This window comes from Meriones unguiculatus, chromosome 12 (genome assembly GCF_030254825.1).
Source record: "Meriones unguiculatus strain TT.TT164.6M chromosome 12, Bangor_MerUng_6.1, whole genome shotgun sequence".
NCBI classification, from domain to species: domain Eukaryota; kingdom Metazoa; phylum Chordata; class Mammalia; order Rodentia; family Muridae; genus Meriones; species Meriones unguiculatus.
Window position 1 is genome coordinate 60,257,184 of NC_083360.1, and position 26,656 is coordinate 60,283,839.

Here is a 26,656-nt window from a genome sequence, read left to right on the forward strand (position 1 = left end):
TTTGACCATGTGAGGGTATGTTCCTCCCAAGGGATGTGTGAAATCACACCCTGTAAGGATACTTGTTTCTACTCTGTTATGTTTGTCCTAGTCATTCTTGCTCTATACCTTAGAAACCTCAACATGCTTTTTGTTCTTTTTTTTCCTTCCTTACTAAATCAAAACTTTTCACATTTTCTGTTAAAAGAAACACTTCTATACTCTCTTCAGGGCCCAGGCCTCCAGTATCACTGCTCTTACACAGTGAGACCACTGATAAATACTTACAACTTGTTTGAACCCCAGCATCTCAATATCTCCATCAACAGATGGATAGCCTCTGATATTGCCTCAGCTAGTCAAATATCAGCAGGCTGGGATGTCACTGCGGACGAGCCTCCTTCAAAATCAGCAGCTTATAAAACCAGGAGCTGAAACACTGAACATAGATGAATCGGGTCCAGATGGTTGGTATGAGTTTTCATCATTCCACACAGATGGCACACAGTTTAAACCTTGTGAACTGCTTATATCTAAGATTTTCTGTTTAATATTTTCAGACCAATTGACTAAAAATAATTAAAACCACAGAGAGTAAAGCTGAGGGTAAGGACAAATGATTGGATGTAGAACTGACAAAAGTATTAATGATAAATGTTAACACCTTGAACAATGCTGATGAAAATAGAAAATAATATAAGTACTGTAGAAAGTAATTAATATTCCCAGGCCTCAAGACTAACAATTCCATCGACAGATATTTGCCAAGAAAAAAATTATATACATACATATATACATACATCCATGCATGTGTGTGTGTTCAGCAGAAAACATTTAAAGACTATTTATAGTGGTATTTTTCAGAAGACAAAAAAAAAAAAAAAAAGAAATACAACCCAAAAATCTAACAACTGGAGAATAGGTAAATATTACCTATTATTAAAAGAATATGTCAAACTGTCATAAAAACTATAAAATTTTGCTGTCATATTTCAAGTACTTTTAAGACACCATTAGTGAGGAAAAGTATCTTGTCACTGAAGCCTACTTATACAGAAATGGTCATTCATGAGATTTAAATAGCCTAGAGATACAGAAGAAAAAAGAAATTTGTTCCCTATGTACAGAATAAATCGTCAACAGAAATGTTCTGATTTCCATTTACACATCTACAGGAATTTCCTCGTGTGTGTACACATTAATAGGTTGTATGCATAACTGACTAAAACCTGAGAATAACAAAAGAATGACTTCAGACTTACAGGCACTTGTATCAAACATGGTTTAATACAACCCCAGTTCTAACAGAGAGTGTGACAGGCATACATAAGGGCCTACAAACAGAAGTACATACTCTTATTCTTTTCTACCTTAATTATAGGAATATATATCCTTAGTTGTCTTTTGATTGCTAAACATTTATTTGGTTATTTTATATAGTCTTTGTACACTTCTAGCTTAGCATCAAAAGGCCAGCCAATATTGATCTTGAATTCTGGCAAGCTCTGTATAGTAAAAATGTATCCCAAACTCAGGCTCACATTTGAATCTTGGCTACATATGTATAAGTTTTCAATTTGGAAAGAAAGTATCTCTTTAAGGAAGAATAACCAAAAGCTACAGAGGATATATTTGTGTGATACCTGGCCTTTGTGTGACTGAGAAAAAAGTTCATCTTGTTTCATCCTTTGTGGTATAAATATAAAGAAAAATAAAATCATTACAATGAAAACAAAGGCTCTTCAGTATCTCCTCCAAATCAGTGTGTCTGACCTTTTCTTAAGACTTTAACCATCACAAGGAAACCAGTAGGGAAGGAGTCATGTGCTAAGTAGTAAAGGGCAGAGCTCAGTGATGTGAGAAGGGATTAGTGAGAGCTGGAAGAGAGGACCAGCCCCTCCCAGTGTGGGTGATCCAGTCTGGGATTTACTGTCTGGCAGAAACACACTTGCAATTAACAGCTGGCACCAGAGGAAAGCAGACATCCAAAACTGGCTCTGAAGGAGGTCGGCAGAGAAACCTTCCCAGAGTTGAAGGTACTGGTGGGCAGCTCAGTTGGGGGCGGGGGAGGGGGGATACTATGTGCAAAGCTTTATGAGAATGAAGGAAATTTGCTTGCTATAAACCTGCTCCCGATTCCCCTTTCACATCCATGGTTAAATGTTACTATGGTAGTCACCTGCTAGTGAATGATTTTGGTTTGAGAATAGACTTATTTTCTTTTTAAATTATGTGTGTGCATATGGATATGTGCACATGAGAGCAGGTGCTCATAAAGGGCAGAGGTGAATCCCCGGAGCTGCAGTTACAAGAAGTTGTGAGCTGCCTCATGTGGGTGCAATGCGCTGAACTCAGTTCCTGTGCAAGAGCAGTATACGCTCTTAACCACTGAGCCATCTCCCCAGCCCTAGAATAGTATTCTTATGAGTAGAAGTTTCAAATAAGAAACTCAAATACCAGGAGAGTGAACTCAGTGATCTAGGTATTACGCCTGACAGATATTTAAAAGTGAATAATCGTTTTTATTTTTGTTTAGAAATGACGTTTCACATGGATGGATTCCATTTCTGAAGTGGGTTGGAAGAGTGCTTAAAAGAACTTTTGTGACTGTCTTTTTGTCTTCATTTTTTTCCAGCTGGATTTTGGTCTGAGTACCCCTCTCTCCTCCATACAAAGAACAGCATACTAGACCTGCATCCTGAACTCTTGATTCTAGAAGAATGAGATCTTACACAGTCTTCCCACTGGCCTCTATCTTGCTCTCTCTAATGCTGTTTCATCAAGTCTGGCCTCAGTTTCCACGAGAATGTGCCACTGTTGAGGCTCTGAGAAGTGGGGTGTGTTGCCCAGACTTGTTCCCTTCCTCCGGACCTGGGACTGACCGCTGTGGCTCATCATCAGGAAGGGGCAGGTGTGAGGCTGTAACTGCAGACTCCCGACCCCACAGTCGCCATTACCCCCATGATGGCAAAGATGACCGAGAAAGCTGGCCTCTGCGGTTCTTCAATAGGACATGTCAGTGCAATGGTAATTTCTCAGGACACAACTGTGGGACCTGCCGTCCTGGGTGGAGTGGAGCGGCATGCAACCAGAAAATTCTCACAGGTGAGTGGAAAGATGGGGGCGGAAGTGTCAGTGAGTTAGACTGAACGCAGGATCCTGAATCACTTATGTCAGCAAACACCTGCAAACCTCAGAGCTCAACACTCTTTCCCCAGCTGAGCAAATGGAAGAAGTCAAAGAAATTTGTCTGATTTGAGATTGAAACCTACACTTTTATTCTTTTTGGTTTTTCGAGACAGGGTTTCTCTGTGTAGCCTTGGCGGTCCTGGAATGACTCTGCAGACCAGGCTGGCCCCTAGCTCACAGAGATCCACCTGCCTCTGTCTCCCTGGGATTATAGATGTGCGGCGCCACCAGCGGTGAAAACCACACCTTTTAACTCATAGTATTTCTGGTCTGGAGAGATGGCTCGGTGGGTTGTCAGAGCACTTGCAGCCTCAGCAGGAGAACCTGACTTCAGATCCCCAGTACACACTCAGGAAACTGGGTGGCCGCACGTGACTGTTAAGTGAATCTCTGGACTTTGAAGATCACGGGTCTAACAAAAATTGCCGAACTCCTATGAGAGACACTGTCTCAAGAAAATGAGGTAGAGTGATAAAGGACACTTGACATCCTCCTCGGGTCTTCACACACACGCATTTGTTCCCTCCACACACACAGTATTTTCTTCAAAATACCCAAGCAATATGTTAGGAACTGATTTTTATGACTAGAGGTGTATCTGCTGATCCTTATACATTAGATTCAGAAGCCCAAGCCCATGGATCTGGACCTTTGGCCAGCACAGCATCCCCTCTGAGATCTGGCTGGCTCTAACAAGACAGCCTTTCCTCTCCATGCAGCCCTCATCATGGTGAAGGAAGGCTTGCACTTTAGATGAAGGAGCAGGTGTGGAGTATTAAAGAGTAACAGCAACAGCACTGGCTTGTTTTGCACTTGTCACACACTGACCAAGGGTGTCACAGGTTATCCTTTGAGATTTTGTTATCATCCAAGCCCTAGCATAACCAGTGTACGAGAGTGTGTGTGTGTTTGTGTGTATGTGTGATTGTGTATGTGTAGGTGTGCATGTGTGTGTTTGTATGAGTATGTGTATTCATATGTGTGCGCAAGTTTGTATGTGTGGGCGTGCATGTGTGCATGTTTGTGTATATGTATATGATTATGTGTGTGTTTGTATCTGCATACCTCTGTGTCCTCTTTAATCTTTATGTCTTTGTAAAGTGGGAGTTCTTTTTATCCAAATATCATATACATAAAAGTTGAGAAAATGTGAGAAAAGTTGAGAAAAATTTAAGAAAATGTGCCAGAGCCAGTCCTGATGAGACCTGATAGGCTAGGGTCAGATAGTAGGGGAGGAGGACCTCTGCTATCAGTGGACTAGGGGAGGGGCATGGGAGGAGAAGAAAGACAAAGGGCAGTATTGGAAGAGGATGGGGAAAAGGGCTACAGCTGGGGTACAAAGTGAATAAACTGTAGTTTAAAAAAATTAATTTTAAAAGAAGAAAATGTGCCAGAAAACAAACAAACAAACAAAAATTCTGCTGCTGGTGGCTCACTTTAATCCCAGCACTCAGGAGACAGAGGGAGGAGGATTTCTGAGCAGGCCAGCCTGGTCTACAGAGTGAGTTCCGGGACAGCCAGGCTACACAGAGAAACCCTGTCTTGAAAACTGAAACACAAACAAACAAAGAAGTGGAAAATATTTTAATACGAATAATTAGCAGAAATATGAAAATACGTCACAGAACCATGAATCTGCATGTAATATTAAAGAAAGCTTTTAGAAACACAAGAGTAAATTGCTGAGATAAAGAGGAAAAGGGAAAAAGATCAGTCTAAAAACAGATTTAATTAAGGGTATTCTTAATAACATACAGATTGGGAATCCATAATACAAAAACTCCCATGTTCTCCAAACTCTGAAAATTTGAACCCTAACATAGTATCACAAATGGAAATGTCCATACTGTTAATTTTTGTTTTAAGAACAAAATAGTGAAACTGTGTTTAAAAACTGTCTTCAGGCTATGTGTGTAATGAGGTGTATATGAAACAAATCAATTTTACATTTAGCTTTGGACCCAATCCCTAAAATATATAAGAAAATATTTCAAAATATGTGAACTCTAAAACATGTCTGGTCCCAAGCATCTTGGAAATGATATTTAACCAGCTAAAGCACTCATGAAAGACTTGAACAGGTGAACATGTGGACGTTAATGTGTACAGGAAGCACAGCTTGTTGTAATATGGCTGTGATAACTTTCATGTCTTAATTTTTTCATGCTTAAAGTCAGGAGAAATCTTCTTGACCTAAGTACAGAAGAAAAGAGCCACTTTGTCAGGGCCTTGGATATGGCGAAGCGCACAACTCACCCTCAATTTGTCATTGCCACAAGGAGGTCAGAAGACATACTGGGACCAGATGGCAACACACCACAATTCGAGAACATTTCCATTTACAACTACTTTGTCTGGACACACTATTACTCAGTCAAAAAAACCTTCCTTGGGGCAGGACAGGAAAGCTTTGGTGATGTGGATTTCTCTCATGAAGGACCAGCTTTCCTCACATGGCACAGGTACCATCTTCTGCAGCTGGAGAGAGACATGCAGGTATGCTCAGTCTTTCTTTTCAGGGCCCTACCCATGGTCACTGTAACTCACTTAAGGACAAGGATGAGCCACCATGAAGTGATCACATCATCAGAGTACTTTTGACTTCCAGGGGAGCTCCCTCCCACACAGATGTTTGCTAACTCACCATTGGTCATTTGTGCAGTGAAATGAAAGTAATGTTAGGTGAGGGCAGGAAGTGGAGAGCTGCTTAGGCAAGAGTTAAAAGTTTGGTCATTTTCTAAAGTTTGATAAACAGAACAAAATGACTTAGGAAACAAAAGACATTTCACTTTCCAGGTTTTCTTCTTCTGTGGAAGGTAAGCAGTTGCCTTCTCCTGGAGAATGGTATACCTGCATGGCTCACTCTTCCGTCCATACGAATCCCTCCTCAAAACAGCTGATCGTTCTAGAACTTAAACCTTTCCACTTTTCACTGAACTATATATTTTTTCTTTACCCACAATTTTAGGACTTATAGAAGATCCCCACACAAAAGCATCACATAACAGTAAAAAAAAAAAGAGAGAGATGTTTGATTTCTTGGTGGTAGCAATCATTTCACTGTATGTGTGTATACAAACAAGTGTGTATATATGCTGTGTGTGTATAGTCACACATATATGTTCATATATATCAAAACACCATTTTATGTACCTCCCATATATATATTTTATAAAAGGACCTCAAAATGACATATCTGTAGAAACTAATTTTCATTTAAAGTGAGATATTTTGAAAGGAAACATAAAACAGACCTCAACTCAAGCACAGTAATGTTTGTTTTGTTTTGTTTTGTTTTTAAGCAGATTCACTCAAAATACACTAGTGTATATGGTGGCATAAGCCTTTTCACTAATTGAACTGATTTTTGAGAAAAATAGTCATTCAACAAGTGAGTAGTTTCGATTTTGTGAGTTTAGCTCAATGATAAAGTATTTGTCTAGTAAGCACAAGGCCCTAGGTCCAATACCCAGCTCAATTTTTGTTTGTTTGTTGGCTGGTTGGTTCTCTGTTTTATTTTGTTTTTGTTTTTCAAGACAGGTTTCTTTGTGTAGCTCATAGAACTTACTTTGTAGACCAAGGCTGGCCTTGAACTCAGCGATCTGCCTACTCTCTCCCAAGTGCTGGGATTAAAGGTGTGCACCACTACTGTCCATCAAAAGTTACCTATTATTGGGTTCAATTATAAATTCTATAAACTAAGCTTGTTTCCTATATGAAACAAGAATCATTAGTCTTTATCACAAAGTTAAAGTCTTACAATTAACTAAAATCACCTACAAACAAACAAAACCTGTTCAGACTCATTCATTGTTGAGACCTTTCTGTTCATTTACTGGGTGCTGTGCTAGCATTGCAAGGGAAAATAGTGGTTAGAAGAGACAGAATTGATGCACTACAACACAAAGACAGTTGACAGGACTCTGTCCACATACAGGTTGATGCTGATTAACTGAGTCCATCTAGTCCCCTCAGCATCATATTTTAAAACTCTGGTTACAAGAAAGACATGTAATAGATTATGAGTAGATAAATCTGTCATCTATAACTGACTCTAGATCTTCATTCCCTCAAGGCGTCTTCCCAATGACACACCAAAATTAAAGAGCAGGTGGGAAGTGTCTAAAAGCCTCAGTTCTGCCAGGGTAACCTCCCCCTTGACAACGTACATTTTTCTAGCCCAGAGCACAAGGCATTATCATGTTCCAGGCTTCACGTGATATGCAACACCGTATGAATGTGCCTTAGTGCCAGCTGCCCAGACACAGCTGGTCTTGACTCATAATGAGCCCTTGGAAGTTGTCACTAACTTTCATGAAGAACAAGGACAGTTTTTGTATGCATAATACAAACCCTTGGAGATCAATAACTAGAGGTGCTTTGAAAAGCTTTTGACTCTCGAAAACACCCAAGGATAAGGAGATGCCTGACAGAAGGGAGCTACAGTAAAAGAGCAGAAATTCACCAGGTGTTTGAAAGACACAGAAGGCAAAAGCAGCTCCACACTAAATCTCCCGCTCTGCAAGTAACTCTCCCAGGGCCAAAAAAGGCAAATGAGAAAAGCAGTGTTTTAAGGAATCTAATAAAACAAAGATGTGTCCTTGGCCTCAAGCATTTTCAGAAAGTGTGATTTGGTTTTAAAATGGAAACTAGGTCATTGGTCTTAATAATAATAGGCACAGAATTCATTCTGTTGCTGTTTAGCATTTTGGCTGTGAGCTTCAAGAAGATACCTGTCTTCCTAGTATCCTAGGGTAGTTACTAAACAAAACTCCTTTAGTGCTTTGCAAATAGAATCTGTGTGAGACAAAACATGGGTTCTACCAGCAAACCAGAATCTACCTAACTAAAGTCATTCAGGCCACAATAAAAAACAAAAGCCAAAAAGTTACTTTCCTCAAATCATTTCACAACTGAGATCACATGCTGCTAAGAGTTCATGGTGCTTCAGTTAAAAATAGGAAAGTGGAATAGATAGAAACATCAAGAATTTTGATATAACTAATAGAAATGCAATTATCTGCCAATACTGAAAACAATGTTTCCCCTAAACTATTTGTAAAAATTTCTGCATGAAGTGAGTTTCATTGCTTCAACTAAATTCCAAACTTTGTTCAATAAGGTTCTTGACTTTTCTGGGATCCCAGACAAAAATGATCCACTCACTGGCTCCTTATGTAGAAATAGCTAAAGGAAAAGGACAACAGAGCCAAGCAAGCAAAGAGACAGGATATAAGTAGAAGCAGGGACCACTAATGGATTTCTATCTTCTAGGAAATGCTGCAGGAGCCTTCTTTCTCCCTTCCTTACTGGAATTTTGCAACGGGGAGAAATGTATGTGATGTTTGCAGCGATGACTTGATGGGATCCAGAAGCAACTTCGATTCCACTCTTATAAGCGCCAACTCTGTCTTCTCTCAATGGAGAGTGGTCTGTGAGTCCTTAGAAGAATACGACACCCTGGGAACACTTTGCAACAGTAAGATACAAATGACAGCCACTATTCTGATTATTTATTATATAGAGACATGGTGCCGCCTGCAAGGCCCTTCTTCAGGATGAATTCAGCAATTCGTCTTCAGATAATCAGTGCAGATGCACATTGAGCACCCAGGAGACTCAAAGCAGTCTACAAGGTGCTACCCAGTACCTTTTGTATTTCATTGCTTTTTCTCAGCAATTTTGTTGGTACATTTCTAACTTTATTTTCAAAAAGCCTAGAGTTGATTAATCCTCTTAATACACTCAGAACTGCTTAGGAGTCATGTGTCTTGGGTTGGAATTTTGCTGAAAATGTCTTCCAAGAAAATCTGAAATGTGCAAAAAAAAAAAATGTTGGGAATGCTTTGGACGCAGGACAAGAGGGAGGGAAACAGAGAAGGAAAATTCCATGTTTGTTCAGTCAGAGAACTAAAACCCAAAAAGGATATCCTTCATCGGGATGGGCTTCAGAACAGGAAGATGTACTAACAGCAGTGCCTGCAGACTCCCTGCTCTCGGGGCTCCTAAAGAGAATGGACATGTCTGGCCATTTTACCTCTGCCACAAGGCACTCTGCTTTACACTGGTCTGTTCATGAGCTTTCTGTTTTCTTCCCTGTGCTATCAACACAGTTTTAATTGTTGATATTCTCTGCTTTTTCTTGTTTTTTCTTCTTCAGGCATTTTCAGATTTTTTTAAATATTTAATTTTCCATATAAAATTAGAGTTGTAGCCAGGATCACTGGCGCACACCTGTAGTCCCAGCACCTAGGGAGGCAGAGGCAGGCAGATGTCTGTGAATACGAGGCCAGCCTGGTCTACAAAGTGAGTCCAGGACAGCCAGGGCTACACATAGAAATCATATCTCAACAAAACAAGAAAGAAAGAAAGAAAGAAGGAAGGAAGGAAGGAAGGAAGGAAAAAACGTAGAGCTGTAATGTACTATTATGTGTGTGATCTATTACTCTGCTAGTATTTTAAACATCAACTTTTGCATTGCTTTGGAAGCTTGAAGAGAGAATATGGTCAAAGGAACTAAGTACATTTTCTCGCCATTAGAAAAGCATTTATCTTTGTATTAATACAAGAAACGTGATACTACATGACAGTTTCCTTTAGAAGTCTAACACCTGAGCAGTTGGTTCCACCTTGTGACAGAGGAATGAAATTGAAGGTCAGAGTATCTTCATATGCTAATACATTCATCTTTCTCACCAAGCTGTTATATTTAGGGCTGAGGGATTTTGGACATTTTCTAGCCATACTGATGATTAGATATAACCGTGTGTGTGTGTGTCTGTGTCTGTGTGTGTTCATGATCATAGGTGAATGTGCAGATACACATGTGTAAGCCAGAGGACACCTTCAGTTGTCATTCCTTTGGCTTTGTCTACCAGTTTTCTTTTATTTTTAATGTGGTGCCTCACTGTATAGTTCTGACTGGCCAGCAACTCACTAGGTAGCCAGAGCTGGCTTCTAACTCAGAGCGATCCAACTGCCAGACTACAGCTTCTCTCAAGTGCTGAGAATTAACACTAGGCTCCAGGCTCTAACATTTTGTGGAGGGGGTGGCCAGTCAATATTTCTTACTGCCCCAGAGACTATCAATGGCTCACAATCAAGCCTTCTACCTGCCCCCACTTTCCCAATGCCATTATTGCAAGTGTGCTCCAAAGTACTTCATTTTCTTTTCTGTAGGTTCTTGAGTCAAGCTCAGGTCTCAAGCACTTGACTTTCTATAAGCTCTCTTTCCAGCTTAGAAAGAATGATTTTAAAAGAGTAAATGAAAATATGGCATAAGAGGAAAAAGTAAAAGTGGATTTCATTTTGTCATAGCTTTAACAAGCCTCACAAATTCATGAGAAGTTGAAGAGTACTTATTCTGGGTTAAACACATTTTAAGATTGCCCACTTTGACAATTCAAACTGAAAGAATCAAGCGTCAAATTTATTGAATGTGGTAAAGATAGCTGGCAAGATGGATCAGCAAGTAAAAACTCATGCTGCTAAGACTAATGACCTGAATTCAATTTCTGCGACCCACATGGTGGTCATCTGACCCCAACATATTCATGTGCATGTGTGTGTACACACACACACACACACACACACACACACACACTTTTTTTTGGTTTTTTAAGACAAAGCTTCTCTGTGTAATCTTAGCTGTCCTGGAACACACTCTGTAAACCAGGCTGGCCTTGAATTCACAGAGATACACCTGCCTCAGCCTCCCAAGTGCTGGAATTTAAAGGTGTGTGCCACCACTGCCCAGTACACACACTTGATGTTTAAAATCAAACATAGTAAAACATAAAGAAAAACGGCTGTGTCGATCACATCGTGTGTCTCATAAAGTATAAAAGTCTTACTTTGTCTTGTTCAATTCTCACGGAAAATATTTCTTTCATCTACTTGTCTGAGAAGATTTTATCCATTTCCTCAATTTCATTGACATCTTCAGGAGACTGATCAGTGCATGTCCTTAGATCAAACTTCCCTTGGAGATTCCATACTTAAAACATTGCTATCTTCTTGTTTCACTCCATTCTTTCAACTGTCATAAAAGGGCTGCCACTCATCATCCAAGAAGCACTGGTTCTTTCTCCACAAGATTTCTCAAACCTATTTTTCCCTCGTACATTCTGAACTTCCCATTCATTCTGATGTGGAAATTTTATAGGACTATAAATCATAAGACATTAGTGGCTGAATTGATAGAGATTGTCCGTGTGCAAGCTAATTTTCAAAATCACTGAGCTAAAACTAAAACAACTCAGCTGGTTTTTTGACTAACCGAAATTTTGACAGCTTTTATGACCCAAACTCTTAACCATGAAAATAAACTAGGGTGCAGTTGCTTGCAGCCAAAGTAGACAGAATTTTCCTTCATGGAACTTATTGATAATTCTTCAGACAGTAATCTTCAAAATACTAGTTTAAAGTCAGACAAGATGTAGGCAGGAGTGGTGGCTCACGCCTAGAATCCCAGCACCCAGGGATGCAGAAGCAGGTGAATCTCCATGAGTTCAAGGCCAGCCTGGTCTACAAAGCAATAATACAGGATAGCCAAGGCTACATAGAGAAACCCTGTCTCAGAAAAAAAAAAAAAGTCAGATGAGATCTAGTAATGCCCAAAGGTTTTTGATGATCATCTACAACCCCAAAATGTACATGGGCACTGTAATCCTAATACAGCTCTATATTTTATTGCTATGATATTTAATGGTTGTTAAGTTACTATAGCAGGTAGGCAAAGCTGTGCTAAGAATTCAGTACAGGACATTGGTAAATGAAAAAGAAAGCAAGCTGAAGTTTCAGTGTTGTCCCTTGCAGGCCAATGGATCATTTGCCTTGTCTCTATGGGGCACTTAGAAGTGTATTGATCACTATGGAATACTCAGGAAAAGTGATCATAACCATTCTTACCTGCCCTCTTTACCTAGGACTCCAATTTTCCTCTGCTTCTAATAAAATAGATATAACCTTCTCAGCCTGGCACTAGATTTCTTCACAATATAGCCCTGGTCTAGTTTCCCCTCATCCTGACAGTCTGCTCCTCTCCTTGCAAGCTCTTCCCTAAAGAAATCACGTTTTACAGCAACAGGAAAGTACACAGCAACTCCTTTTCACCAAGAAAACACCAGAAACTGTGCCAGGAATGGTGAGAGAGTTCATGTTCTCCTGAGGCAGACAGAAGGAAACTTAGGATTTTGTGCCATTGCCCCTCTATAGACAATTCATCTTGAAAAATCTCTCTGATTTTAGCTATGGAAATTCTTCTCCAATAATACAGTCATTCAGAATTCCTTGTAAACTTACTCTTTTTTATCTCTCCTTCCCTCTCTCTCTCTCTCTCTCTCTCTCTCTCTCTCTCTCTCTCTCTCTCTTTCTCTCTCTCCCTCAACTCCTTGTTCCCTCCCTCTCTCTCTTCACCTGTTTAATGATGATCTTAATTGACTCTAAAAAATAGAAAATATGTGTTAATTGAAATATACACAATATTAAAGTAGATTTGAGGGTATTTTTTTCTTATATCTCTGAAGACTTGTAACAGATGGCATTTGAATGAATTTTTTATATTTGTGTGAAATACATATTTTGTTTTTTATTTAGTGTATAGGATTATTTTTAAAAAGAAGTAAGTTTCTCATTTTCTTACACCCTTGTGAGAAAGCTTGTTGCAACTCAGCAGCACTCAGACCCATGCCTTTCCGTGTGATAAATTTTTCTTCCAGTGTGTGTATGTATATATATATATATATATATATGTATGTATTAGGTTGTCTCAGAAGTAGGTCAAGATAATTTAGATGTTTTTCACAGTAAGCATGTCTTTTCATATTTCTTCCGGAAAGATCTAGTTTTCAGTGTTTTCACTCTATATAAGAGAACAATGCTCAGACCTGTATACATTCTTTAACTGTCTGCATACCTTCCTTCCCTAGGCACTGAGGGTGGGCCAATCAGGAGGAACCCGGCCGGAAACGTGGGGAGACCAGCAGTGCAGCGGCTTCCGGCACCACAGGATGTCACTCAGTGCTTGGAACTCAGAGTGTTTGACACACCTCCTTTTTATTCAAATTCTACAAACAGTTTTCGAAACACAGTGGAAGGCAAGTAAACAAAATTGGTGTTTGGAACTGATCTAGTTAGGAGGGTAACTGGAGTGCCCCAAATTACATGGCTTTGGGTGTGATATGGATCATGTGGGTTCATATAAGCTGGCTGTTGATTTTGATTCAATCACAATTTCCAGTTCAAAAATAAGGGGAGTATCAGACTCTCTTTGATCATCAGAGAAAAGCCGGGGGGGGGGACTATCAGTTCAAACCTCTTAAATATCTAGAGCCTCTTGAACAGGCAGTTATCAGGCCAGCATGTGTAATAACTCCAAGCTGTAGCACTGACAGGTGACTTTCCTAATTATAAAACTGCTCCATAAAAAAAAAAAAAAAAAAAAAAACCTAAGAATAACAATCCTTTTAAGTCCCAAATACTTGACAGTCTGTAAGGTCTGGTTTGGACAGTTTTATTTAGGTTCCAACACCTGGTAACAAATTTTAAAGATCTATAAGAAATTAAGTAAGTATCTACCAAGTTTTAACTTGATTTTCCTCATTCCATAACAATAAACATATTTTTGAAGTTTAGGGAAAGGACTGTTCAAATAGGGTGCAATGACTTTTCTAAAATAGACAACAATAATATTCAGATACTTAGAAGAAAATAATCATGTCTAACTTAATTTTAAATTTGTTAAAATTGAAATTGACATGGAGTTCCCGCACCGTACTTGGTAGGTGCTCCAGCCCCTTCCACAGGGGATAACCTCTCTCTTTGATCTGAGATATGTAAGACGTAAATCTAGTTGTTAGTTTTAAGACTGCTCTTTTACTACCAAAATTGTATATTCACCTTATGTTTATTTAAATAGTGTTAACTCACTGACAGAAATGATTCAATATTTAGTCCATACAGATGCTAAACTGGAATCTATAAGGCTAAAGTACTGATTTTTTAATGCAATATACTATGTTTCTTGAGTCAAAAAATGAGGGAACAAGAACATGAACTAACGAATGAATGAATGGATGAATGTGTATGCATAGCAGTTCAGCCCAATCAGACACACTTAATTCTATCCCCAATCACAAGCCTCCAACTGCTTTCTGATCTATTTTGCATTTATCTACATATCTAAATATGTAGAGGCATTACAAAAATTCTCTAAATACTTTAACAGTGATCTTTCCAGGTGTTTAAAACTATATAGAAAAAGTAGCAAATACTTTAGTATGCCCACAAAACTAATTTTCTGAAAATATGCTGGCAGTCATTGAAAAGAAGGGTTGTAGAAGTTTCTAGGACGGAGAGAGCAGTGCCCCCAGTGGTGACAGCAGTAACTGGATGATTTCCACTGTTTCCATGTAGAACAATCTGTACCTTGTCAAAACTCAGCATTCGTACATTCGGCCTGTTATCTTTTGCACATCATTATTGTTAACCTAGAAGATGCCTTTGGAAAGCCACACTAACCAGCTCAGAACTAACCTAGTTCTGAGTATATTAAGCAAATGTCATTAGCCATTGCTGCAGATGAGAATATTTAGCCTGGCGACAGAAACAACTGAAAAATTGTTTCCTAGCATAAGCATTGCTGTTGACTATCCTTTTATTTTCATCCTTACTTTTAAATGTAGGTTACAGTGATCCCACGGGAAAATATGACCCTGCTGTTCGAAGCCTTCACAACCTGGCCCACCTCTTCCTGAACGGAACTGGAGGACAAACCCATCTGTCTCCCAATGATCCTATTTTTGTCCTCCTGCATACTTTCACTGATGCCATCTTTGATGAATGGCTAAGGAGGTATAGTGCTGGTGAGACTCTTTAATGTGCTTTTTCCAGGCTTTGCAAAGGGATTATTCTGATGGTGTGGTTATCAATTTATGCTAGCCTTTGACACACATAAAATATGCTCCAAAATAAAGATGCAGTAGCTCTCCCAAGCAGCCATTGCCAAACATTCAAAACCACTTTGGAAACTGCACGAGTTTTTCCATACGTGCAGTTATTCCATCAGATAACACTGTTGGCATTTTTGTCATGAAAAGGTGACTAACATGTGCCCCAGGTTTTTCTCACATATTTTTCCACAAACCTTCTCATTGCTTTTTCATATAAAAAGCAGGTGTTTTCTTGGGTTTCACAAAACATGCCATATCCGTATTCTGCTCTTCTGAGTTATATTACCTTATGGCCTCACAGAAATGGAAATTTGCTCAACTTGAAAAGTTAAAAGTTTTTATATCACACCATAGGACATCTCTTTTAAGTTTCAGTAGATTCTTTAAAATATTGTTTTAGAGACCTCATTTACTGCACTCCTACTCAACTAAGAGAAGTGCATTGTTTGTCCAAACCATGAAATATCTTCCACTGGTTTAAACATCATAAATTTTGATACTTTGCAAATGTTCTGTGTTTTGGTTGCTGTGCCTTTAGCATGCACCTGCGCTAGTGAAGGTTAGCTCTCTACTGCTTTGTCCACCAATGAGGCCACTCACACTTCTTTGTGTGTAACAGAAGTCTCTGTTGCAATCTGCTCCATATATTTAATCTATGTTGGTCAAAATATATTATACTGTCAGAAATCATTTAAGATTTAAGAAACAGTAATTCTCCATGTGTGGTAATGTCTCTAAGTCTGGTATTCAGGAGTTTGAGGCAAGGGATCTAGAGTTTGAGTCCAGCCTGTGCTTTAAAGTGAGGTACTATCTCAAAAAAGAAAATCAGACAGGAAGTTCCCACACAAATACTTGCTTAATTGTCAGTCTTTAATGAATTGGTGTATACAACTCCTGCTTCGTAATTCATGTGTATTTACATACATAGCAACAACCGACAATGAATTACTTAGTTACAGCATTAGTTTCTGTCTTAGTCATTGTTCTATTGCTGTGAAGAGACACTATGACCCAGACAACTGTTATAAAATAAAGCATTTGATTAGGTGCTTACTTAACAGTTTGAGAGATTTAGTCCATTATCATCATGGTGGGAAGCAGGCAAGCATGATGCTGAAGCAGTAGCTGAGAACTTACATCTGATCCATGGGCAGCAGGCAGAGAAATAAAGAAAGACATTGGATTTGAAGTGGGCTTTGGAAACCTCAAAGCCTATCCCAGTGAAACACCTCTCCAATAAGGCCATGCCTCCTAACCCATCCTTCTCCTCCTTCTCAAGCAGCTCTACTCCCTAGTGACTAAGCATTCAGATATATGAGGCTATTGGAGGCCATTCTCATTCAAACCAGAGTTTCTTTAAATTAAAATAAGAAATTAATACATTTTATGATTCAGTCTGGGTACAGTTATCTAAGTTTTTCAGCTTCCCTAATTTGCAACCATGTTCTCCATGCCTTAATCCATATCTTTACTTCAGGCACTTGCTTTTACCAATCCCTCCAGGATTCAACTTAATAACCGTAAGAACAAGGTTGTTCTCTTTACACTAATATTTATAAAACCTTGGGTGTGTTTAACTGTGTTAATTTTATTATAGCACTATATAAGCTGGAATTAATAGGTTGGGAATTAACAAAATCAGCTTTTGTTAAGTATGGTCTTTGGGGAACCAGCCAAAAATATGTACATAACATCTGTGCCTCCATTACCAATGTTGTGGGATGTTAGGGCGTGGAAATAATCTCTTATTAGAAATTTCCAGAAGCTATGAAATTCCACCTTTCATACTCTGGTTTAAAAATAATTAATATGCATTCATATAAATTTGTTAAAAGACTCTTCAGGACTAATATAAGGATTGCTGATCAACCAGAAAGCTGTGCTTTTTCTTACTCTCCCTCAGCCTCTTCTGTTTAAGCTCTGTGTAGTTTAAGAATTCTTAACTACTTAGAAAGCAGTGGATGGATACAGGCCATACATAAACAGTATTCAGCCTGTGACATGAAATATGATCCTAAACTGTGGAAAAAGTCAATGCTGAAATTTTTAATGAAAATGAAAACTGACCAATCAGACACTTTCTCAAATATTCCATTTCTTTCTAAATGTCCATTGGGAAGTCATGAAATAATGAGATCAGCAAGAGTAAGAACTTAGGAAGAATTTTTTAAAAGTTCTACAAAGCAGAAGTCTTTTTGAATGAGTCCAGGAGCAGTGAAGATAGTGTTGTTTTTCTGAACTCTTGTCAAAGGTTTCCAACATATTGAAGGCTCTTCAGAAACCATAATTGTAGAACTTTAAAAACCAGAAGTCAGAATAACAACAGTAAAAAAGCTAAAGCAGGATGTTGCCTTACAGTATGATGGTGCAGAATCTTATTGTTAGATACAATACAATACAGTACAACATATACAAATGCTGAGAATAATTATGGTCACGCCTACTCATTTATTTTGTGAATTTGTTTACTTGTTTATTTGTCCTGAACAGAGTTTCACTATGTAGGCCCAGCCTACAACTACCTATATAACCCACTATGGCTCGAACTCAAAGATCTGCTTGTCCTTGCCTCTCACCACTACTATTGTAAATCTAGGCAACATACAATTCAATATCCCTCTTCTGTTACTTTAGAATTATGTGTTATTTCAAAAACAGTAGCCAAAAATTCCATGTTTTTTTTTAGAAGAAACAGTTTGTGTATTTCCCAAAATGATTACTACTTCTTGAGATAGAAAGGAAATGAAGCAATCATAAATCCATTCACAAACATTCCTTGAGGACTTAATGTTTCCTGGACAGCACACTAAGTATCAGAATTAGCAAGCAGAACTGAGAAATAGTTTCCTCCTGGAATTTTCCCACCTGTTGGTAGAAATTATAGCTGAATGTAAATAAATATAGTGTAGTAGAAAGTGGAAAGTTGCTGTAGGTAAATAAAACCAGAAAAATGGGATTGGGAATGATATGTGGACAAATGGAAGATCATCACAAAACAAAGGAACAGGAAGAAGCCTGCTATGGCTGGAACAGATGGGCATTGGGAAAAGGAGGTGGGAGCAAGTGGGGTCTGCAGGAAAATGGGAAGACACTCAAGGTCACTGCATTACAGCCTTAGAGAAATGGCACTCTTTAGAAGCATCTTGCAGAGAGAAGTTACATGAAATCCAATTGTGGCTGCTGTTTTTGCTATGATTTCTCGGCCCGTTTCAGTGAACTTTATCCTGTAGCTGAAGACAAACTGAATTTAGAGTGATCAAGTCAGGATTCAATGAACAGGTAAAATGGAGAGTTTAAAATCGTAGTTGAATTATGAGCCTCAACATGTAACTTTCACAGGTTACTACTACTACAACAGGATGTGGGGCTTTGAGGACCGGAAGTTGACTTCTTTGTTCAGTGGACCTACACCATGAAATACATTCGAATAAATATTTTATTTCCTATAATATGTGGCAAAGCTAAAGTCACAGAAATACAAATACCATCTCCATTTCTGTGCCTGACTATTTTTCAAAGTAAATGATGAATCATCCTTCCATAACTCCTCCGCAGATAACAAACCTCCCACAAAAGCAAATCCTAAGCCCGGGCTGGCCTCACATGCTCCAGGTTTCCTAAAGAAAGCAGTCAGTTCCCCTCTGTGGCACAGATCCAGCTCTGGTTTTGTGGTATTCTGTGTGGTGTTTAATAGCACTCACATAGTTACAGATTAACAAGAAAAACACAACTCACTTTTGACACAAAGAGCCTATCCTTACTTTCATCCTTGATGACAAAAACCCACTAAAAAGATTAATGCCTTCTTTTTAAATGGCTGATTTTGCAGAAGGAGGAGAGGCAACAGGAAAAAATAGTGTGTTAGAAATCACTATGTGTGTAAAATAGTGTGTAAGAATTTCTTGCTAAAGTTAAAGATGGCCATTAATTTAATACTGATTTCTCTCTGTGTAAACTGAAAAAAAAAATAGAAATATTACATAGATAAATTGAGGTCAAGGACTACCATCTGTTGAGTTTGAATTACAGACCATGATAGAAAAAGGGTAGGTCTGGCTCTTTGTTGAATGAAAAATATGCCTTGTGAATTTATTTAAATTAGCGTGTATAGTTTTAAAACTGAAGAGGTGATGAGACTCTTATATAGAAATGTAACTCAAGTTCATTGACTTTAAACATTCTATCAAGACGAGCGTTGGTGCCACATTCTCCCTGTTCTGGGGTGACACTTGCTTTGTGCCTATATTTAATGTAAACTGTGAAAACACTTTCCATATGCTTCTGCACATTAGCCAATTTCAGAACCTAACAACTACTCTGGTATCAACTTCCTATCATTTTAGATATTTCGACCTTCCCACTGGAAAACGCTCCAATTGGGCATAACAGGCAATATAACATGGTACCATTCTGGCCTCCAGTCACCAACACAGAAATGTTTGTTACTGCTCCGGACAACCTGGGATATGCATATGAAGTTCAATGGCCAGGTCAGTTTTGTCAGTGTATGCTTAGTGTGGCGTTCTTCAAAAGCAAACTTGTCATCTTAAAAGTAAGGTCCACACAGTCATGAGGTAAGTGTGTCATATTAGATACAAGGCTTTCCCATAGATTCTTGGACTAACAGGTGGAAATTTATCACTTACTAAGTACTCACTTCGAACGGTATTGAAATAATTGTGCAACACCCTATCTTATTTAATCTTCATAATCTTTGGAGACAAGTTTTTTTTATTTCTCATTTTGCAAATAAAGAAACTCAAAATTATGAATTAATTCTAACACAAGAAAGGTTATGTTTCCCGTAAAGGAGATAATAAGTTTTAAACTTAGATCCCTATAAATGATGAGGTGATAAGATATTCAAAGCTGATTTTCTGAGGTTTTAAAAGTCAAGACTTACAACTGTACATTTTCCTCAAGAAAAGTAACAGAATATCATGAAAGACCACAGAGTGTAGGACTTGAAAAGACCAGTCTCTACAGCAACTCTTCCTACAGCCTCTCAATTCTTTGAGCTATCATGTTCTTAACTTTAGAATGGCAGTTGATCTCAACATGTCTCACTCACAGAGGGAATTAAGAAATACTTTCAAACAGCAGGTGCTAGGCTCAAGCAATACGGCCAACAAAAACTAAATAGGAGGGTCTTACCTAGAGTGCCTTGAGCAGTGCCTAAATGCAAGCTGTCCGTTTGGTGTGATAATTATTTTAATATGTATTTTACTCTCATCTTCTTTTTCAAATAGGTCAGGAGTTTACTGTGCCTGAAATCATTACCATTGCTGTAGTGGCTGCACTGTTACTTGTCGCTGTCCTTTTTTTGGGTGCTTCTTGTCTGATCCGATCTAGGCGCACCAAAAATGAAGTCAGCAAGCCTCTCCTCACTGATCGCTATCAATGCTATGCTGAAGAATATGAAGAACTACCAAATCCTAATCAGTCCATGGTCTGACAGCCGCCTGCTTGTCCTCTAATGCAGTAAAATGGGAAGCAACCTGATGGAAACACACTTGCCTTTATGCTTCCTTCCTTTCTTTCTTTCTTACATAGATCTGTGATGGAATGAAAGCATTGTTTTTCAGAGCTGAGAATTCAAGAATCTTTTCAATGGGTTCTGATTATTAGTTCTATTTAAGATGGCACATTGTACCAGCTCCATGACATCCAAGAGGAATTTGTGGTGACCTTTGTGGTATTCTAAAGACTGCCTGTATGAATAAACAATGTTTTGATGTAAACATCTCTTCTTCAAATACATGAGTGCCATGTTCTTGTGAACATGCAAGTGCATTGCTATTGTTGATATTGGTCAACAGATATAAAGGCAGCCCTATAGATTAGTTAAAACAAATTACATGATATTGCAAACAAATAGGATCTTGATTAGCTTTCTGAAACCGGTCTCATTTTGGTGTCAGCATACATTATTGAGCTCAGGTGCGAGGCTACAGTGAAGTCACAATCCTTGTCACACTTAGTAAGAACGAAAGCTACTACACATGCTTGCCACCCTTTCCCATGCTTATTTCTCTGGGCAGGAAACTGCCTGTGTCACAGTTCACCTCCTAATACCGGGGTCTTTTAGGTCTGCATAGGTCAAAGGACATGGTGCTCTCTGGATAGTACCAAACACGTTCTTTTACTTCAGCATACTTCATCACTTATCAACCTTCTGTGTGTTTCAAGTAAATACAATAAAGTCTTGTTTCACTGGTTCCAGTTTTTCAAAAGTTCATTCTTTTTTTTTTTCAATATATCTTCAAGAAAAACAAACAAACAAACAAAACTGAAGTCTTAACTCTGTTCTCTCAGATGACCTGTAACTTTCTATCTAGACCAAGCTGGCCTAAAATTCACAGTTTTACCTGCCTCTTCCTCCCTCAATGCTGAGATTAAGAAGGTATACCACTGCTGTCTCTGACATGAACTGAGGGGCTGGCTTTTTGATTACCTCCCCCTGAGGGGAGAGCAGCCTTACCACAGAGGAAGACAATGCAACCAGACCTGATAAGCTAGGGTCAGATGGAAGGGGAGGAGGACCTCCCCTATCAGTTGACTGGGAGAGGGGCATGGGAGGAGATGAGGGAGGGAGGGTAGGATGAGGAGCGAATGAGGGAGGGGCTACAGCTGGGATACAAAATGAATAAACTGTATACATAAAAAATAAAAAATTAATTTTAAAAAAAGATATACCACTATGTGTTGCCTTCACCTTGAATTCTAACATGATATGCACTTTTTCCATTTTATGCTGTTAAATAGTATTTCAGAGATGAGCTAGTCATAACAAATATTCTAATTAAAATGGGTCAAAAGAAATAATAGCAATATAATTCCACAAAACATGGCTGGTTTGATATAACACCTTAACATAAAATAAAATAACACAAAATTAAAGTTTCATTCATGGGCTTTCTTTATTTAAATACTATTAAGGCTATGTAGACAAAATATGCAATGGAACATATCAAATAATATATATAAAAACCAGTACTTTTAAATTTTTCAAGTAGCATGATTCAGTTAATTCTCCTCTACACATCTTAACACGTTGAAATATTATATATTTATAACATTTTAGAGTAAATACTTTTGTTATTACAAAATTTTTAACAAAATATCAATGAAACCAAACAACCCCTTTTCATACTCTGCCTATTTAATATTTATTCAGTTGAAAACATCTATTAGTCATATACCAAGTCTCAGTAATAGTTTGAGGCACTGTAAATTTTTGAAGAAAGGATAGAGAAATTCACAAGATCAAGTTTGACTTCAGCTTGAGGAAGGCCAATGAATTTACCAAATATACAAGTACAGGGGCACTATTTTCAGAATGACAGTGCGAGCAAAAGCACGGAAGTTTGAAAGAGTACAGGCCATCCAAAAATATAAAGTAGGTCAAAGTGGCTACATCCTGGAGAGGAGTAAAAAGATCAATGGAGAATAAAACCACAGAGAGTTCCATATGCAATCCTGAACATTTTGGAACTCATCCTACAGAAAAAAAAGGAAGCTGAGAGGGAGGGTGTCATATGTGATATGCATCTACAAAAATGGCAAAGGTCCAAATATATCTGAGCACAGGGTCTTTTCTGAGACTGTTTATCCAACCAAGGACCATCCATGGATATAACCTACAACCCCTGCTCAGACATAGCCCATGGTAACTCAGTATCCAAGTGGGTTCCCTAGTAAGGGGGACAGGAATTGTTTCTGACATGAACTCATGAGCTTCCCCTCCCCACTGAGGGAGGAGCAGCTTTGCTAGGCCACAGATAAGGACATTGCAACCATCCTGAGGATACCTGATAAGCTAGGGCCAGACAGAAAGAGAGGAGGACACCCACTCTAGTGGACTCAGAAGGGGGCAGGGAGGAGATGAGGGAGGGAGGGGAGGTTTGGGAGGGAAAGAGGGAGAGGGCTACAGCTGGAATACCAGTGAATGTACAAAATTATTTAAAAATAAAAAAATATTAAGAAAAAAAAGAAAATGGCAGCAGTGCTAAAATCTGTAAATAACATTGATGAGAGGAGAGGCTGGAAGAATATATGTGGAGTAGTGAATGGGAGAGAGAAGTCCTGCCCAAAATATAGACATAGATAATAAATAATTTCACTGCAGGGGAGCTACACTCTATCTTAGAAATATAGTCAATGTTCCTGTTTCTTTTTCATGGATGCTTTTATTTATTGTGCAGCTCATGGGGAGGTTTTGTAACTTATCTTGATTAGGTGGCCCTTATTTGTTCTGTAACATGTTACATTTTCCATGACATATGATATTCATCTGCTGTCTTAGAAAACTGGCATTTTTTTTTTTTCTGATTTTTAAGACAGGGTTTCTCTGTGTTGCCCTGGCTGTCCTGGAACTCACGCTGTAGACAAGGCTGGCCTGCATTCAGAAACCTGCCTGCTTCTGCCTCCCTCTCAAGTGCTGAGATTAAAGGCACACCCACCACCACCCGGTGCTGATTGCTGAGAACTGGCACTCTTATCACTCTTTGTGTTCTCTTACAAAGCATAGGGAAGTCATTACACACTCATCAATAAGAAAATTCCACACCACTTAAAACTCACCCATTCCTGCAGCACTGGCTCATTCTCATGGCCCAACAATGGCAGCCTGGCAGGCTAGGAACCATGTGCACCCACACGGCTACATAGTGATAACCTGGTCAACGAGAGAGAGAAGGAGAGAGAGAGAGAATGAGAGAGAGAGAAGCTGTTGAGTTTGTGTGACCCTATCTTTATTCTCAGTATCATATTTCAGAAATAGTGATATATTTTTGTTCACTTTAATTTTTTTTTTCAATACAGTTAATTCAGGAACCATGAACAATCTTCTGACCCTGGGTAAAGCCAGCCCACAGCTTAAATAGCCTCTGGGTAGCCAACCCCAGCATGCCACGTGGGCAATGCAGATAGGTCCACATACACGGAAGCAAGCCAGATCCTCAGCCTTAGCCAAATATGGAGTTGTTTGTGACAGAGAGCACTCACCATCAGGAAGGTGGAAGGCGGAAACCAGCTCCATCTTTAAGGCGCGGCATTACGCAGCTCTCTACAGTTCCCCCTTTTTGTTTTAGACGCATCAGGCAAGAGTAGAGGTCTGATCTCTGATATTAGAAATAAATTGGGACTTTGTACTGATGTTCATTTAGGTGTCATCCACCCAAAGAGCATCAGACCCATCCGATACCTTTTTCTCAGAGGCGGGACCTGGGGCATCAACCCCCATGCAATCAGACATGCTCTTCTCTGGGTCGAAAGCGGCTGACCCTGAGTGCAGTGCTTAGCCTCGCATCCTGAGCGTAACATTTTAGCTCCCATGCTTGGGGAGACTGTCCTGCTTCAATGGCTGTAAAGGCCTGAATGGTCATGGCTGCATTACACTGTTGTGAGATTCTAATCTTGCATATACACCACAGGCAAACCAAGGAGACCAACACCAGAAGGCCTGCTAATGCTCCCATGCCCGCCCATTCCTTCAGGTGATTTATGGCTGCAGCAATCCATGATGATAATCCTGTGGCTAGTCCTGCGTCCACTCTGGTAGAATTTACCGTGACAATGGCCACTCTCAGCTGCTCCATCGTAGTATCGAATTCTCCAGTCCAATTACCTAAAATATAGCTAGACAATTGTTTAGACAGATTTGCAGCACGGGAAAAATTCTCATATTGTATGCTAGTGACACAAAGTCCAGCATACTTCCATTGACAGCCCAGTTGAGCGATTTGCCATAGGGTATCAATTTGCTCCTGCACGAGGTCAATCCTCTGATTGAACACCATCAAGCCTCCTTTTAGTTGACCATTAATTCCTTTTTGTACATCTAAGGCATGAGCTACATTGGCTAAAAGATTATACAGGGTCTGAGCAGTCTGCACAGTTTGACTCATGGCTAATGCCACGGTGGTAGCTCCAACAGCCGCCAATGAGATGACAGTAACAATGGCGGCTGTAATTCCAAGATCCCTTTTCTGTCCGAAGAGAGTCATAGCGTGAGGGGTATCAACGGGCACAGGCACCCAGCGAGGCATACGAGTAACCAGGGCATACCTAAATTCACTAGCATTCCAGCATTGGGCAAAAAAGCAAGTATCATTACCACAATTACTTGGCTCTATCTGGCTAACAATGAATAAAAATGAGGGATATAAACAAACAGGTGTGGGCTTATAGGAAATATTATGAGAAGCCTTAACCCCCTCCTTGGAACATCCTGCATCAGTTCTAGAACTAGCACTGGTAGTGTCCGAGGTCTGAGTAGGTTCAGGAGACAAGATTGGAAATAAGGAGAAAAATTTGAGATCATTAAAATAACCATTCCCTGGTTTGGGCTATGAGATACTTGTTCTGAGTACAGTTCATGACTATTTAGTAATGCTGTGTGTTTTCATCCTTTACTTTGTTCAGAGCAAAACTGTTTTATCAACCAAGCAATAGGATCTGTAGAGAGTATAGGACAGTAGTAGGTGGTACTGGGGGAAGGAGGAGGTGGTGGCTCACTTATAAATAGAGCCTAAGCAGGACCCAAAGCCCAAATTCCAGGTGGGCCAGTGAGTGCTGTGACCTCTTCTTTATGAAGCAAGTGTGTAAAGGTTGCCATAAAGGACAAACAAGTGAAATACTTTATCCATTACAGTGGTTGGAATAAATACTTGGGATGAGTGGGTTCCAGAAAGCAGAGTTCTCAAATACATGGACCAATTAGCAGAAACAGCAAGAACTTCAAAATCCAATCATGAACAATAGGCAGAGGACAGAATGAGGGAGATTGCTCCAGGAAAGAAGACATTTGCTCTGCAACAGAAAAAAAAAAATGTTTAAGTAAAAACAACCAAACAAACAAGCAGAAAACTCCTAGAAATGGAAATGGTGATAGTACCGGTGAGATGCCTCAGTGTCCTAGGAAGAAAGGAGCCCAGGCAGATCCTACAGTTGAAAATGAAGAAACACTCACAGACAGAGTTGAAGTTAAAGATTCCTGAAGAGTTGAAGCTATGGCTTGTGGATGACTGGGATTTGATCACCAGGCAAAAAGCAACCTCTTCTTCTTCTTCTTCTTCTTCTTCTTCTTCTTCTTCTTCTTCTTCTTCTTCTTCTTCTTCTTCTTCTTCTTCCTCTCTCTCTCTCTCTCTCCCTCTCTCTCTTTCAATCTTCCTGCCAAGAAGAATGTGGATTCCATTTTGAGGATTATGCAAATTATAAGAAATCTCGAGGAAATACAGAGTATGCTATGAATGAGGTTGTAGCAGAGATAAAGGGCTTCAATGGAATGTGGGGCACTCAGCTACCCTGCAAATTTGAGAGACCACAGTATGCTGAAATTCTTGCAGATCACCCTGCACACTTCCTGAGATTATTTGTTTAAACTGGAACTACATTGGCCTATACACCCCTAGCTGAGGAAAGCCTTGCTTTATTACTGAACTATCTAGATGATTTCCTCAAGTACCTGAGGAAGAATTCTGCAACCTTGTTCACTCCCAGTGATTACGAGGTGGCTCCTGCTGCAAACCCCAGGA

The 26,656-nt window shown here is 39.3% G+C and overlaps 1 protein-coding gene across 1 annotated transcript; it reads left to right on the forward strand.

The window, feature by feature from the left end:
• The first annotated feature begins 1,898 nt into the window (after nucleotides 1-1,898).
• Tyrp1 (tyrosinase related protein 1) lies at nucleotides 1,899-21,735 on the forward strand. The gene is made up of 8 exons (XM_060365236.1): nucleotides 1,899-2,015; nucleotides 2,615-3,084; nucleotides 5,342-5,664; nucleotides 8,443-8,647; nucleotides 13,098-13,265; nucleotides 14,853-15,032; nucleotides 19,463-19,609; nucleotides 20,369-21,735. Exons 2-8 carry the CDS (start codon nucleotides 2,700-2,702, stop codon nucleotides 20,572-20,574), a joined length of 1,614 nt encoding a protein of 537 aa, XP_060221219.1. The 5' UTR covers nucleotides 1,899-2,015; nucleotides 2,615-2,699; the 3' UTR covers nucleotides 20,575-21,735.
• The last annotated feature ends 4,921 nt before the right edge of the window (nucleotides 21,736-26,656 follow it).

Coding starts and splice junctions, on each gene's coding strand:
- Tyrp1 (XM_060365236.1), top strand. CDS start 2,700: ATGAGATCTTACACAGTCTTCCCACTGGCCTCTATCTTGCTCTCTCTA. Junction 5,665..8,442: donor AGCTGGAGAGAGACATGCAG/GTATGCTCAGTC, acceptor TCTATCTTCTAG/GAAATGCTGCAGGAGCCTTC. Junction 15,033..19,462: donor GCTAAGGAGGTATAGTGCTG/GTGAGACTCTTT, acceptor CTATCATTTTAG/ATATTTCGACCTTCCCACTG.